The sequence below is a fragment of the Panthera tigris genome, chromosome B3 (genome assembly GCF_018350195.1).
Source record: "Panthera tigris isolate Pti1 chromosome B3, P.tigris_Pti1_mat1.1, whole genome shotgun sequence".
NCBI lineage: Eukaryota > Metazoa > Chordata > Mammalia > Carnivora > Felidae > Panthera > Panthera tigris.
In genome coordinates, this window is record NC_056665.1 from 52,248,550 (window position 1) to 52,261,542 (window position 12,993).

The 12,993-nt window shown below is 40.0% G+C and overlaps 1 protein-coding gene across 1 annotated transcript in view; it reads right to left on the bottom strand.

Moving 5' to 3' along the window:
- TMOD3 (tropomodulin 3) overlaps window positions 1-12,993 on the bottom strand; it is a 78,947-nt gene that overhangs the window by 32,291 nt on the left and 33,663 nt on the right. Inside the window, exons 2-3 of the mRNA XM_007081854.3 lie at window positions 12,520-12,721; window positions 6,546-6,702 (exon numbers count right to left, since the gene is read on the bottom strand). Coding sequence (XP_007081916.1) covers window positions 6,546-6,702; window positions 12,520-12,645 — 283 coding nt within the window. The 5' untranslated portion in view covers window positions 12,646-12,721. The remainder of the gene's footprint in view (window positions 1-6,545; window positions 6,703-12,519; window positions 12,722-12,993) is intronic.

Genomic DNA, 12,993 nt, shown 5'->3' on the forward strand with positions numbered 1-12,993 from the left:
AAGTTTTTAGTTTAAAACAATAAGGTTAAATTCACCTTTAGTAACAAGCAGGGAAAGGTAGGGCAGGTGGGATTTGTGACACTAAAACCCAAGGGCATTCCTTTCTCAGGGAGGGGAAGGAAAAACAACAAAAAGCATAGATGGCTCTTCCCTAAGGGCCAACAGGGAGAACAGGAGGCTCTGGGAGGAATGGAGGAGCCCTATCTGGGTGAGTCAGTGGCTCAAATGGAATTCTCTGGTGCACCTGAATGTAGTATACAAGGTGCAGCATGGCTCTGGTTCGTGTGTAAAATAAGGGACACTTGGGGGGCAAAACTCAGGCTAGGTAAGGGTGAAGGGTGATACTAGAAATGCAGAGGAAGACTCCTGGCAAAGAAAAGCAAAATGAGAGTCGGTAAGAAATATTAAAGAGTAGGGCAAATTAGTTCTCCAGGAGCCAAATTCATGGCGAAGATCTATGCCTCATCTATCCTGGAGACAGAATATTCAAGATACGTAAAAATATAATGGGAAATGCTAATCAGCTATATAGCCAGCACTCTGCATTTTCACTGTTTTCAGGAATGAGAAAGAATAGGATGAACACTCTCCTTCACCCTTGTCTTGGTCTCTACCACAGTTACGTGTTTTGTAGAATTTCAAGGAAAAAGAGGTAAAAAGCTTCCAAACATTTTAATATTATGTTTTTAAGTAAAAGGAATGAATATTGGAATGTTGTTTAAATTTTCTTAGGTGCTTAGTTTCTCAACATTTTGAACACAGTAGACTCGTAAGAAAGGCATTTTCTTTAATACTTGCCAAGATTACTTGTTACCATATCATACCTAGCACGAGCTTATTAGATTTAGATGAATTTAACAGATGCATATATGCATACTGTGAATTCTACTGTAATGATGCACTTAAAAACAATCCTTAATACATCTTTTGTTAGCTATCCCTTACTAGCTGCTTAAAACCTTTGTTTTGCTATTAATAAAACTACACTATTGGGGCGCCGGGTGGCTCAGTCGGTAAGCGTCGGACTTCAGCTCAGGTCATGATCTCACGGTTCCTGAGTTTGAGCCTCGCATCGGGCTCTGTGGTGACAGCTCAGAGCCTGGAGCCTGCTTCAGATTCTGTGTCTCCCTCTCTCTCTGCTCCTCCCCCACTCATACTCTCTCTCTCAAAAATAAACAAACATTAAAAAAAAATAACTACACTATTAAAAGCAGAACATTTACTAGTGTAGGACACAAAATGTTCCCCCAAATGCATCTAGGATTAATTCCTTCTTCTCAGAGGTTGGCATACACTTTCAATTTGTAAAATGTACAATTATAAACATTTCCCAGATCACAAAATAAAATTACTCATTTATCTATATATAACCACTCTCAAGAATCCTTTTTAGTCTGTGATGTCTTTTTAAAACATTTTGAGGGGTGCCTGGGTGGCTCAGTTGGTTAAGTCTCAGACTCTCGATTTTGGCTCGGGTCATTATCTCACAGTTTGTGAATTCAAGCCCTGCAGTGAGCTCTGCACTGACAGTATGGAGCATGCTTGGGATCATCCCTCTCTCCCTCTCTCTCTGCCCCTATCCCACCTGTGCTTGCTCTCTCTCTCAAAACACACACACACACACACACACACACACACACACACACACACACACAAAACACAAAACACAAAACAAAAACAAACGAAAACCAAAAAACAAACCATTTTGAGATGATCTAGAAAAACAAAATTTGGCATGAGTATACAGTTTCTGTCCAAAGAAAAAATCCTGAAATGTCCAATTTTCAGTTTTACGTTGATTCCCTTTGGTCACACCAATTCTGTGTAATTTTACCTCCACAAAGAGGGCGTGTCTTTCAGTGAACAAGTATAATTAATCATTTAATTAGTCTCAGAATAGGAGAAGCAGTCAACTTTAATGATTGGATAATCCTTTTAGTGGTTCCCAATTTTTTGCTTAAAAAAATGAGTGGTCATCTTTTTCAATCTTTGACAATAATTACAATGTGAGATCACTGTGTGATTTTGGCACATAACTTGGAACTAAGGGACATCGCTATAACATGCACTGGCAAAGACAGCTAATACTGTCATTGGGCACTGAATTCTGCAACATAGCATCTCAGTGTAAAAAAAAATTTTTTTTTAAGTTTAGAGATTAATGGCAGATTTTACATGTTCTAACTAGTCCAAGTACACAAAAAAGTAAAATACTTGCCTTAACAGGTTTGCAAACTTTTTTAACATAAAGAACCAGAAGAACCTCTACTGCCTAAAAGCATCCTCAATCTGAAAATCTATCTCCTATGAAATAAGCTATTAAGAAATTTGGGACTCAATCTAGGTATTTAGGATAAAAAGTCATAGGAGAGGCATCTTAAAAATCTTAAAAAAACATACACCTTAAAAAGAAAGAAAAGCTTTGGGATGTTCAGAGCTAAGAAGGCGATTCACATTTAGCTCAGTTGGAAGGTATGCTAATAAGATGTAGATGAATTCTTCTCAGGATCTTCTAGAAAGTGATCAAGATCTTGAGGATGAGACCCAAAGAAAGGGAGGCATATTAGTGACTAAGGATAACTAAAGCTAACTGATTTAAGGATGAGAGCCTAGGGTAGATTAGAGAACATGAGCTGGCTTTTAGCTCTACAGTATTTCAAAGTAGAGCTCTACAAAGAAAGTCTCCCAGTTGTTGAAGACTAATTTGTGCTTCTCCAGGTCTACGACACTCTAACATGGCTTCTAAGACTTGACCCACCCAGTCTAGGGTGGTAGTATTTGCTCCCATCACATGGATTCCTGAAATTCAAACCTCATTTCTGTGGTCCTGGACCACTCCTCCATGACAGAAATTAAAGTCCCTTGTTTGGTAATAACATCACACTTACGATCCTTTAAAATGACTACACCACCACAGAGGCACCTGGGTGGCTCAGCTGGTTAAGCATCCAACTCTTGATTTCAGCTCAGTTTATGATCTCACTGTTATGAGTTGCAGTCCCGTATTGGGCTCCATGCTAACAACATGGTGCCCGCTTGGGATTCATATTCTTTCTTTCTCTCTCTCTCTGCCCCTCCCCCCACTCACAGTCTCTCCCTAAATAAACTTAAAAAATAAAATAAAATAAAATGACTACACCATAAAGGATTTTTATGGTGATTTCACTATACCCATTAACAAATCTGGTCCACACAAAAACTGTATGAATGAGGCAACGCAGATATTCAGCCTGTATGATGCCTTTTACATAAATTTCAAAACAGGCAGAACTAATTTATTGTATTAGAAGCTAGGATGGTTGGGCACCTAGGTGGCTCAGTCAGTTAAGTGTCCGACTCCTGATTTCAGCTCAGGTCATGATCTCACAGTTGTGAGACTGAGTCCTATGGTGGGCTCCATGCTGAGTATGGAGCCTCCTTTGGATTCTGTCCCTCCCTCTCCCTCCTCCCCCACCTTACTTGCACATGTGCAGAAACAAAGATAGAAAGAAGCTAGGATGGTGGTTACCTCTGAAAACAAAGAGAAAAGTGGGAAGAAGCCGGGTAGCGACTACATGGCAGTGCTCACTATATAATCCACCAAGCTATATCCTTCTGATTTGTGCATTTTCTGTAAGCATGTTATGCTTCAGGAAAAAGTTCATTATTTTTAAAAATGCTAGTCTTAGTCATTGCATCATAGCTGCCCATAAATAGTATTCAACAAAGCTACAAGAAGCAGTAAAAATAGTGAATGTATTATAAAAACTGACTATGAATGCAAAATTACCTGCTTTTTAACTCAACTACTTCTGTTTACTTCATACCCATCCAAAGTCTAAGAAATGAGATAAAAATTTTTAGAAGTTAGAAAATGGGGTGCCTGGGTGGCTCAGTTGGGTGAGCATCAGACTTCAGCTCAGGTCATGATCTCACGGTTTGAGTTAAAGCCCCACACAGGGCTCTGCACTGTAAGCTTTGGCTGCTCAGTCTCCCTCTCTCTGCCCCTCCTTTGCTCAATCTCTCAAAATAAATAAACATTAAAAAAATAATAATAAAATCTTTAAAAAAATATACAATTTTAGGGGCACCTGGGTGGCCCAGTCAGGTAAGCATCCAACTCTTCTTGGTTTCCGCTCAGGTCATGATCTCATGGTTTGTAAGTTCAAGTCACACATCCGGCTCTGTGCTGACAGCGCAAAGCCTGTTTGGGACAATCTCTCTCTCAAAATAAAATAAATAAACTTAAAAAAATAAAATAGGGGCGCCTAGGTGGCTCAGTCAGTTAAGCATCCGCCTCAGTTCAGGTCATGATCTCGCAGTCTGTGGTTGGAGCCTGTGTCTGGCTCTGTGCTGACACCTCAGAGCCTGGAGCCTGCTTCGGATTCTGGGTGTGTGTCTCTCTCTCTCTACCCCTCCCCCACTCATGCTCTGTCTCTCTCTCTCTCTCTCTCTCTCAAAAGCAAACATAAAAAAAAAATCAAAAATAAATAAATAAGTTATAAAAAGAAACAAAATTATTACACACTCCAGCTGAAGGAAGATACATCATTTTTTTTTCCTTGCCACCCATATTCCTTGTCTCTATCATTTCTCCCCTCTGATATTTTCTTGTTTTCCACAATTCTTCTCTACCTTCTTTCCTACTCCCTCTAATCCTCCAAGATCTTTCTCTAGGCAACTGGAGATTATGAAACAAGAGCATACTGGGAAGCTTCCTGGGTCAATTTAGGACAAACACGGCTCTTTCACATCTCTTATTTTCTCTTTTTGTCCTCAAATTCCTTATTTTTTTCTGCCATCTCTCTTCTCATATCTCTCCCTCCATTTCTACCTCCATTTGAGTCTATCTAAAACATACATAACAGTAAAATGTGATCAACCAATGTTTATTCTCATAGAGTCATACTCTCCTGTATAAATAGGATTGAAGCTATAAGCACTGTGACGTTATAGGTATGGCTGTCTGGATGAAAGCATAACCAGTAGTCTTTTCTGTTATAAACACAAAGGAACTGACATTTTTGTTCATCTCTGTGATTCTCCATACTTCAAAACTATGTATTGGTTTTCAATCCTTTTTCTGGCCCTAAACATTTGAGGACAAGACATTCCCATCTCTAACAGTAGTGTGATGGTTAACGTTATGAGCCAATTTGGCTGGGCATGGTGCCCAGATAATTGGTCAAATATTATCCTGGGTGTTTCTGTGAAGGTGTTTTTGAATGAGACTGACATTTAAATCAGTGGACTTTGAGTAAAGCCATATGTGGTGAGCCTCATCCAATCAGCTGAAGGGCTTAACAGAACAAAGACTGATCGTCTCTGAGCAAGAAGGAATTCTGCTGGCAGACTGCCCTTGGACTTGAACTGCAACTCTTCCCTAGGTCTCTAGGCTGTCGGCCTATCCTGCAGATTTCAAACTTAATAAGCCTCCATAATCACACGTGCCAATACCTTAAAATAAATCTCACCCCCTCCCCAACACAGAGCCTTTTGGTTCTGTTTCTGTTTCTCTAGAGAACTCTAATACAAGTAGCTAAGATAATGATGCTAAACTAGAGATAAAGGGCTGAACTAGATAAACTAGCGAAAGAGCAAATGAGTTGGGGATGATGGATAATTTTAAAAAGGTTTAATGAAGACCTCGTGAATTACCCACTCAAAAATCATTCACTAGCCTTCCTCTGTTACAGAGGCTAGAATGCTAAAATGAATTTTCAAGTTTCCCTTGCCACTAAGGGGTAGCCACGTGACAGAGCTGTGGCCAAATTCCTGAGAAGGGCTTCCTTCCCAAATAAAAAGCTAAAGCCTAACTAGAAGAAAGCACTATGCTCTAACCTTCTTTCTGTCTGGATTACTAAGGATTCAGGTGTAAAAACAGTGCCTGGAAGAGGTAATCTGCAGATCCTGCAACCGCTGCCACCATTCGCCAGTATTCCACACATGATCTCCTCAACAAGGGTGCAAGCAGACTCTGGCTCTGCAGGCCAACACGCACTGAAAGCTGAGTAGCTTAATCTACTTCATGTTGTGTTATATATAGAACTTTAAAATATATGGCTATACTCAGTCTCCACTGAGGCTACCTCAGGTCAAACTCTGCAATGGGAGGGGCCTGGACTAGAAAACTCTCCTGAAAGTAATGGTTATGAAGCATTGACAATTATAACTATGAATTACTAAGGAAGGCTGTAGGGTATCCTTTAAAAAGAGTCTTTGAAAATATGGCCTGAATTATTTTATGACAGTTCTCCTTAAAGACAGGAGTTAGAACAGAGCACTGCTTTGACATCATTTCCATTCTGAAATATACTAGTGAATTAAAATTTTTACCTCAGCACACTAGAGTGTTATATAAAATCACTGTATAATAAAATCTCAGAAATCATTCAGAAGGAACTTACTGGCCAAGTTGATGAAAAATGCAAATGAAGTGCCAGATTACTTGACAAGTTTCTAAGTCAACAGTGTCAGATGCATCTCTAAAAACATTATTTCTCCAGACCTACCTTACCTATAAAAAGAAAAATCAAATGCTATCGAATAATGACTTCAAAGTTTACCTTTTTTTTCTCCAGTGTAGGGCACATAGTCTTCCCTGTCCTTATGCTCCAATGCCTCCTTCTCCAGGTATGAAAGGAGGTGTTCTCTATCAAACGGCCCTGTGGCGGACTTTGACGTCTGGTTCTTCTGCCGGAACCCTGCAGGCAGAAGGGCATTCTGCCAAAGAGAATGAATCAGCCATTATGACCACCAAGAACGCCAACATTATATGCTTCCACAGATCACCCATTTAAGAAAGACTTATAGACCAGAATGTGATACTGGCATTAAATGTTTCATTTTAGGGCAGCAACGTAAAAGTGTTCTACACAAAGTTTTCTTTATTAGGTAGAATTCACTTCCATTATTAAAATAAGCACATAAACATTTTCTTCAGAAAGTTCTACTAGAAGGAAACACTCCTTACTTTTTAAATGTCCTGCATGGTAATAAAAAATAGTTTTCTTAATGATTAATAACTGCTCAGCATATAAGCATATACAGAAAATAATTCTATTACAAAAGAATTCTAAGTGATATATACACCATATTCCTTCATAACGACTTCTATTTCGTGGTAAAGGCTTTTTCATATAAACACATGCATTCCATAAGTAGGATATCAGAACATTAATGTGAAAGGTTCAATGTATGTATAGATGTACATCAGCACTAGGATGTACTGCAGCAACCACCGTCATTGCTACTCACGCACCACGGCACATGGATGTCCTCCTAACAAGAGCTATATCTCTGGGGTTCCATGTGGGTACAATCTTTTTGAGAGCATGGAGGGACTGAGAGTGGGGAAGGGGTGCAAGGTAATGGATTAACGTTGTCTCTTGTAGTTCCTACTCTGAATTTTCACTAAGTCCAGGAATAGCAAGTGGCGATTAGACAATGTGAGCTCCATCCTTTTGCTCATCGAAAGGCAAGAGGTGGGGCACCCGGGTAGCTCAGTCAGTTAAGCCTCTGACTTCAGCTCAGGTCATGATCTTGCAGTTTGTGAGCTCGAGCCCCGCTTCGGGCTTTGTGCTGACACCTCAGGGCCTGAAGACTACTTCAGATTCTGTGTCTCCCTCTCTCTCTCTGCCCCCCCACCCTGCTTGTGCTGTCTCAAAAATAAATAAACATTTAAAAAATTCTGATAAAAAAAAAAGGGGGTGCCTACGTGGCTCAGTCAGTTAAGTGTCTGACTTCAACCCAGGTCATGATCATGATCACTTGGTCTGTGAGTTCCAGCCCCACGATGGGCTCTGTGCTGACAGTTGAGAGCTTGGAGGGAGCTTCTGTTTCTGTGTCTCCCTCTCTCTCTACCCCTCCCCTGTTCATGCTCTCTCTTGCTCTCAAAAAAAAAAAAAAAAAAATTAATAAAAAAGAAGAAAGAAAGGCAAAGAGGTGATACTGCCTTGTCTCACTGTTCCTAGATATTCCTTTGCTTTAGAAATGGAAGGCAGCCCGGTAAGTCACACAAAAGGGCCAGCCTTCTTTTGCCAACACCTTCCATAATGCTGAATCTCATGGATGTTATAATTTTCATTATAAAGGGAGATCTTATATAGATAATAATAGGGAATATACATTTTATAACTAGAAAATACAGCACTTCAACTGTGGCCATTTGCTGAGATCCATAATAATTTTCATAAAATTCACCTTTGTGCTCTCCTCATGTAATGGTATGCATTATACAGAAAGGTCATCTATAAATATGAAATACAAAGGAGGTCTGTTCCTAACCCTGCACTAAGAATGCGTTTTGTAATTCAAAATTGTCTACAGGAAGATAATAAAGAAACAAGACTTCTACCCACCAACTCGGAAATTGAGAACTATGCATGAAGAATCCTACCCATTTTTACTTCCTAAAAAACTCATTTGTCTATTTACTTCTCTCCGTCTCCAACATCATTACTTTGGTCCAAGCTATGATCAAGCTGGCAGGGAATATTATACTAACTTCCCGACTGGTTTCCCTGGATCACATCATCCCTCATTCCCATTCCATTATCTCTTACCTTAGCCTCACCTCACATACCCTCCTCATTCTAGCCACACTAGCCCTAGTTTCTTCCCTGTGCCTGCCACACACTTCGTTCTACCAAAGACCTTCTCTAGAATGCTCTGTCCACCATTTTTTGCTAGTCATTTTTAAGACTGCAGCTCCATTCCCCCAAAGAGGCTTTTCTTAACCTCCCATTATATGCTCTTATACTAATATGGTACGATTATTTAATTAATGCCTACCTCCCCCACTCCTACCAATCTGCATCATGAGGGCAAAGACCACATTTGTTTTGCTTACTCTTATAACCTTAAGCCTAGCATAGTACCGGAATCTATTGGTTGCTCCCCAAATATTTACTGAATAAAGATTTGAGAACACTTTTAAAGAAAAATGCTCATTAAGGCAAATTAATCAAAGTTACTTCCCATCACCATCAATAATACCTACTGCTCTTTCATGGGGGTAGTAATGGAGTTGCACTATTCCACCTGGCAGGTCAAAATCATGTGAAACATAGGTTGTTTGGTGGGTTTTTTTTTGTAATTTTTTAATGTTTATTTTTTAGAGAGAGAGAGAAAGACAGACAGACAGACAGACAAACAGCACAGGTGGGAGAGGGGCAGAGAGAAAGAGGGAGACACAGATTCCGAAGCAGGCTCCAGGCTCTGGGCTGTCTGCACAAAGCCAACACAGGGCTCAAACTCACAGTGAGATCGTGACCTGAGCCAACCTCGGATGCTCAACCAATTGAGCCACCCAGGTGCCCCGAAACATAGGTTTTAAATGATACATTAGCTGGAATCCTGGCTCCTTAAATACATTTTTGAACACAAAATAAGTGACAGGTAACTGGCTTTGTAGGCCATAAACTCATCAACCATGCTTTATTAGGAGTATACTTTAGTCAAGTTACTAGATCATAATTATTTTATAACAGGTAAAGATCTCATTAAAATGACTGCCACTAAAAAGTATGTTTCTTCCTCACAGTACAATTTTGTTGTAATGATATATACTCCAAGCCTTGGAAATAATTAAAAAAAAAAATTAGCTTTTGCCTAGGCTGGCTGGCTGTCTTGTAGAGATAGATGTTTTGAGAAAATGCAGTAGGTTGGCAAATAAATATACTGAATGCAGCATATGGAAAGTAAAACAGCCCTCCAAAATGTAACAAGGAACCATATACAACCTCTATCTGCCCTTCTCTTATCTTCTGAGATTTATAAGTTACAGTGGCTTTTCTCTGCCAGAAGTGGACACTACTACTCTTGCACTCTTTTCATACCTCATCTTTCACTGGCACTCTTGCCCAAAACTTTACCCACAAGCGGCATGCTGTCAATAAACATCGTTCTTCCAGTCTCAACTAACAGTATCTGAGGTTGGGGGAGTTTCAACTGGGGTTGAGGAACTGGCAAAATACACCCAGAGGTTTGAACTCAAACCTCCCCATAAACGAAGCAGGCCTCATGGTTTTGCAAGTAAGAAAATAGAAACCATCAGTTTTCACATGTATAGCATAGTGCAAGTATTAATAGGGGACTCACTGCAGTTTAGCAGAAAGGTCACTAGACTCTGCCAGGGAGCCATCAGGCAGTGAGGGATCCAGTCTCAGTTCTTTCCTTAATTGTAGTAACTGAATCAAGTCACCTAACTTTTGTTTTCTATCTATAAAACACAGGGCAAGTGCTAGATCAATGTTTCTCAACCAAGGTGCTCCCACAGGGGACAAGTGGCAATGTCTGCAAACATTTTTGGTTGCCATGACTAAGGGGAGGAAGCATTAATCATGTTTTCTATTTTCTGTATTTTATGATGCTTTGCCATCTTGGGAGCTGGCTAATTCCTAAGGATAGCAAACAACTTCCTCGGCCCTCCACCCAGCAGTGGGCTTTCCAAATGAAAACCAACTAATCTGGAGCCCATATCCCAACCACCTCCTTTATCTCTCACCCAGCAAACCATTATTGCTCCTGCCCTAAATCACCCAGGACCAGGTAACTGGACAACTGGAGACTACTCCTGTGGCCCAGAGACCACTGAAATTACTCAAATTATCCAATCCTAAATTTGCTCAAACTTGCCAATCCTGTCTCACCCATTTCTTCCCTCGGAAACCACAAGAATGGTTCTGGGCCATACTTGCTCCTTGCTGCTTCTGCTTTCTGACGAAACCAGGTGTTTTCTCATGTTCCCTCTTGAGGACTATAAGAAATACACTCTTTTTTCCTCCATGTCTGTAATCTTACCAGAGCTAATTAAAAAAAAAAAAAAATCCCAGGTACATTTGTAAACAGGGGGATGTGCTATTGGCATGTAGTGAGTAGAGGCCATAATGCTGAACAACTTAACAATGCACGGGACAGCCCCCACAGCAAAGAATTATCCAGCTTCAAATGTCAGTAGTGTCAAGGTTAAGGAACTCTGGACTAGATGAGCTCTTAGGCTCCTGCCAGTTCTACAACCACTTGATTGAAACAGGTCTAAATAGGTTGAACTGTTTGTAGAAGAGACTGCTGTGACAGGATCAAAACAGCACTGTTATCCTCGGTTACCCCCGGACTTATGAGTACCACAAACTTTTCCTTGTGATAACAATTACAGTTAAGGGTTTTGATCTACGGCATAGACACATTAATGAAGTGCTGAAGTAATGCTGAAAAAAGGAGAATTTTCAATAAAAATTCAAAAACATTCCAGCAGGAAATAAATGTGTTGTAGTAACAAGAATAATTTTATAAAACAAACTCTATATCAATTCTTAAAAGACACTAAAAATCAATGTCTCAGCATAAAGAAGCATGTAGTAAAGAGAAGAAACCTAGCAAATGACCCTTACACCTTCAGGGTAAGTAGCCATAACCTTAGGGGTCTCCCCTCAAGGACTCCCCGCCCACCCCCCACCCTGTACATACCAGAGAATAACGATTCAGGTGTTAAGGGACTCTACCTTAGCCTTGTGTAATTTATAAGACAAATAACACCCACTTTGCAAATTTTTTTTTTAATTTTTTTTTTTTTTTAACGTTTATTTATTTTTGAGACAGAGACAGAGCATGAACAGGGGAGGGGCAGAGAGAGGGAGACACAGAATCTGAAGCAGGCTACAGGCTCTGAGCTGTCAGCACAGAGCCCGATGAGGGGCTCGAACTCACGGACCGTGAGATCATGACCTGAGCCGAAGTCGGACGCTTAACCGACCAAGCCACCCAGGTGCCCCCCCACTTTGCAAATTAAAACGTATATACATATATTCAGGTCTGTTCCATATGGACTGCAGTACTGCTGAGAATCTACTTAGGTCTACTCTACTAATGACTAGAAACTTACTCAATTTGGTCAGCAGCTTTTAGAATGGTAACAATTAGATTTAAGGTCATGGGGTGCCTGGGTGGCTCAGTTGGTTAAGCGTCTGACTTTGGCTCAGGTCATGATCTCTCCATTCCCAAGTTCAAGCCCCGCATCGGGCTCCGTGCTGACAGCTCAGAGCCCGGAGCCTGTTTCAGATTCTGTGTCTCCTTCTCTGTCTGCCCATCCCCCATTCACATTCTGTCTCTCTCTCAAAAAAAAAAAAAAAAAAAAAAAAAAAAGATTTAAAGTCACAAAGAACCTTCTAGAGACACTCTACACAAGGGCCATCATAGTATAGAAGCTCTGAAGAGGCACAGAGGTTGACATAAATCAAAGACCTAATCATCTGCTTCATTTTACCAAAAACATTGCTCCCTGCCCAAAGAGAAAAGATTTCGTACAGGACAGGAAATTTCAGATGTTTGAAAATAAGGGTGTTGGTGAAAATGGTTTAGGATATATTGTTATGTGAGTGGAGAGGTGGGGGCAGAAGTGAGGGAACTAAGAAGAGGCAAAAAATTCATTTGGATAAAGAGAAAATGTAGGGGTATCTGAGAAAAGTCATGAAAAAGCTAACTGCTCAAATAAGTTACTTAGTTTCAAAGGGTTTGAAAAGTTATTTCATTAGCACCTACCTCAGGGTCAAGATCATCGAGAACAGTTTCCAGTTGTTTCAGTTCTACTTCTGATAGATTTCCAAGGAGCTCATCTTCATCCAGGTCCTTGTACTTTTCTAAGTCCTTCCGGAATGGTAGTGCCATGATTTGCAGTACAGGAAAAGTCACTTAATTTTTGCTATTCAGTACAGTCAGGAGTGATTTCTACTTTTTCTTAAAGCTACGGAGAGAAGAAACAAACACATTTAAAAATATTAAGTCATCTCCACCTACTTAGATCTATTATTAAGTGAAATGTAATTTCTATGTGTCATATAGTCTCTATTCATCACACATTACCCTGGTCTATGAATCATTCAGTGTCCTTACCTCTTATTCAAATGTATTAAAAGAACCATTTGATAGAATTTAGAATTTCTGATAACTTAGTTTTAGGAGGAAATAACTCATTATGTGTGCCAAAATAAAAATTTTCTCATCAGTGACTTTCAA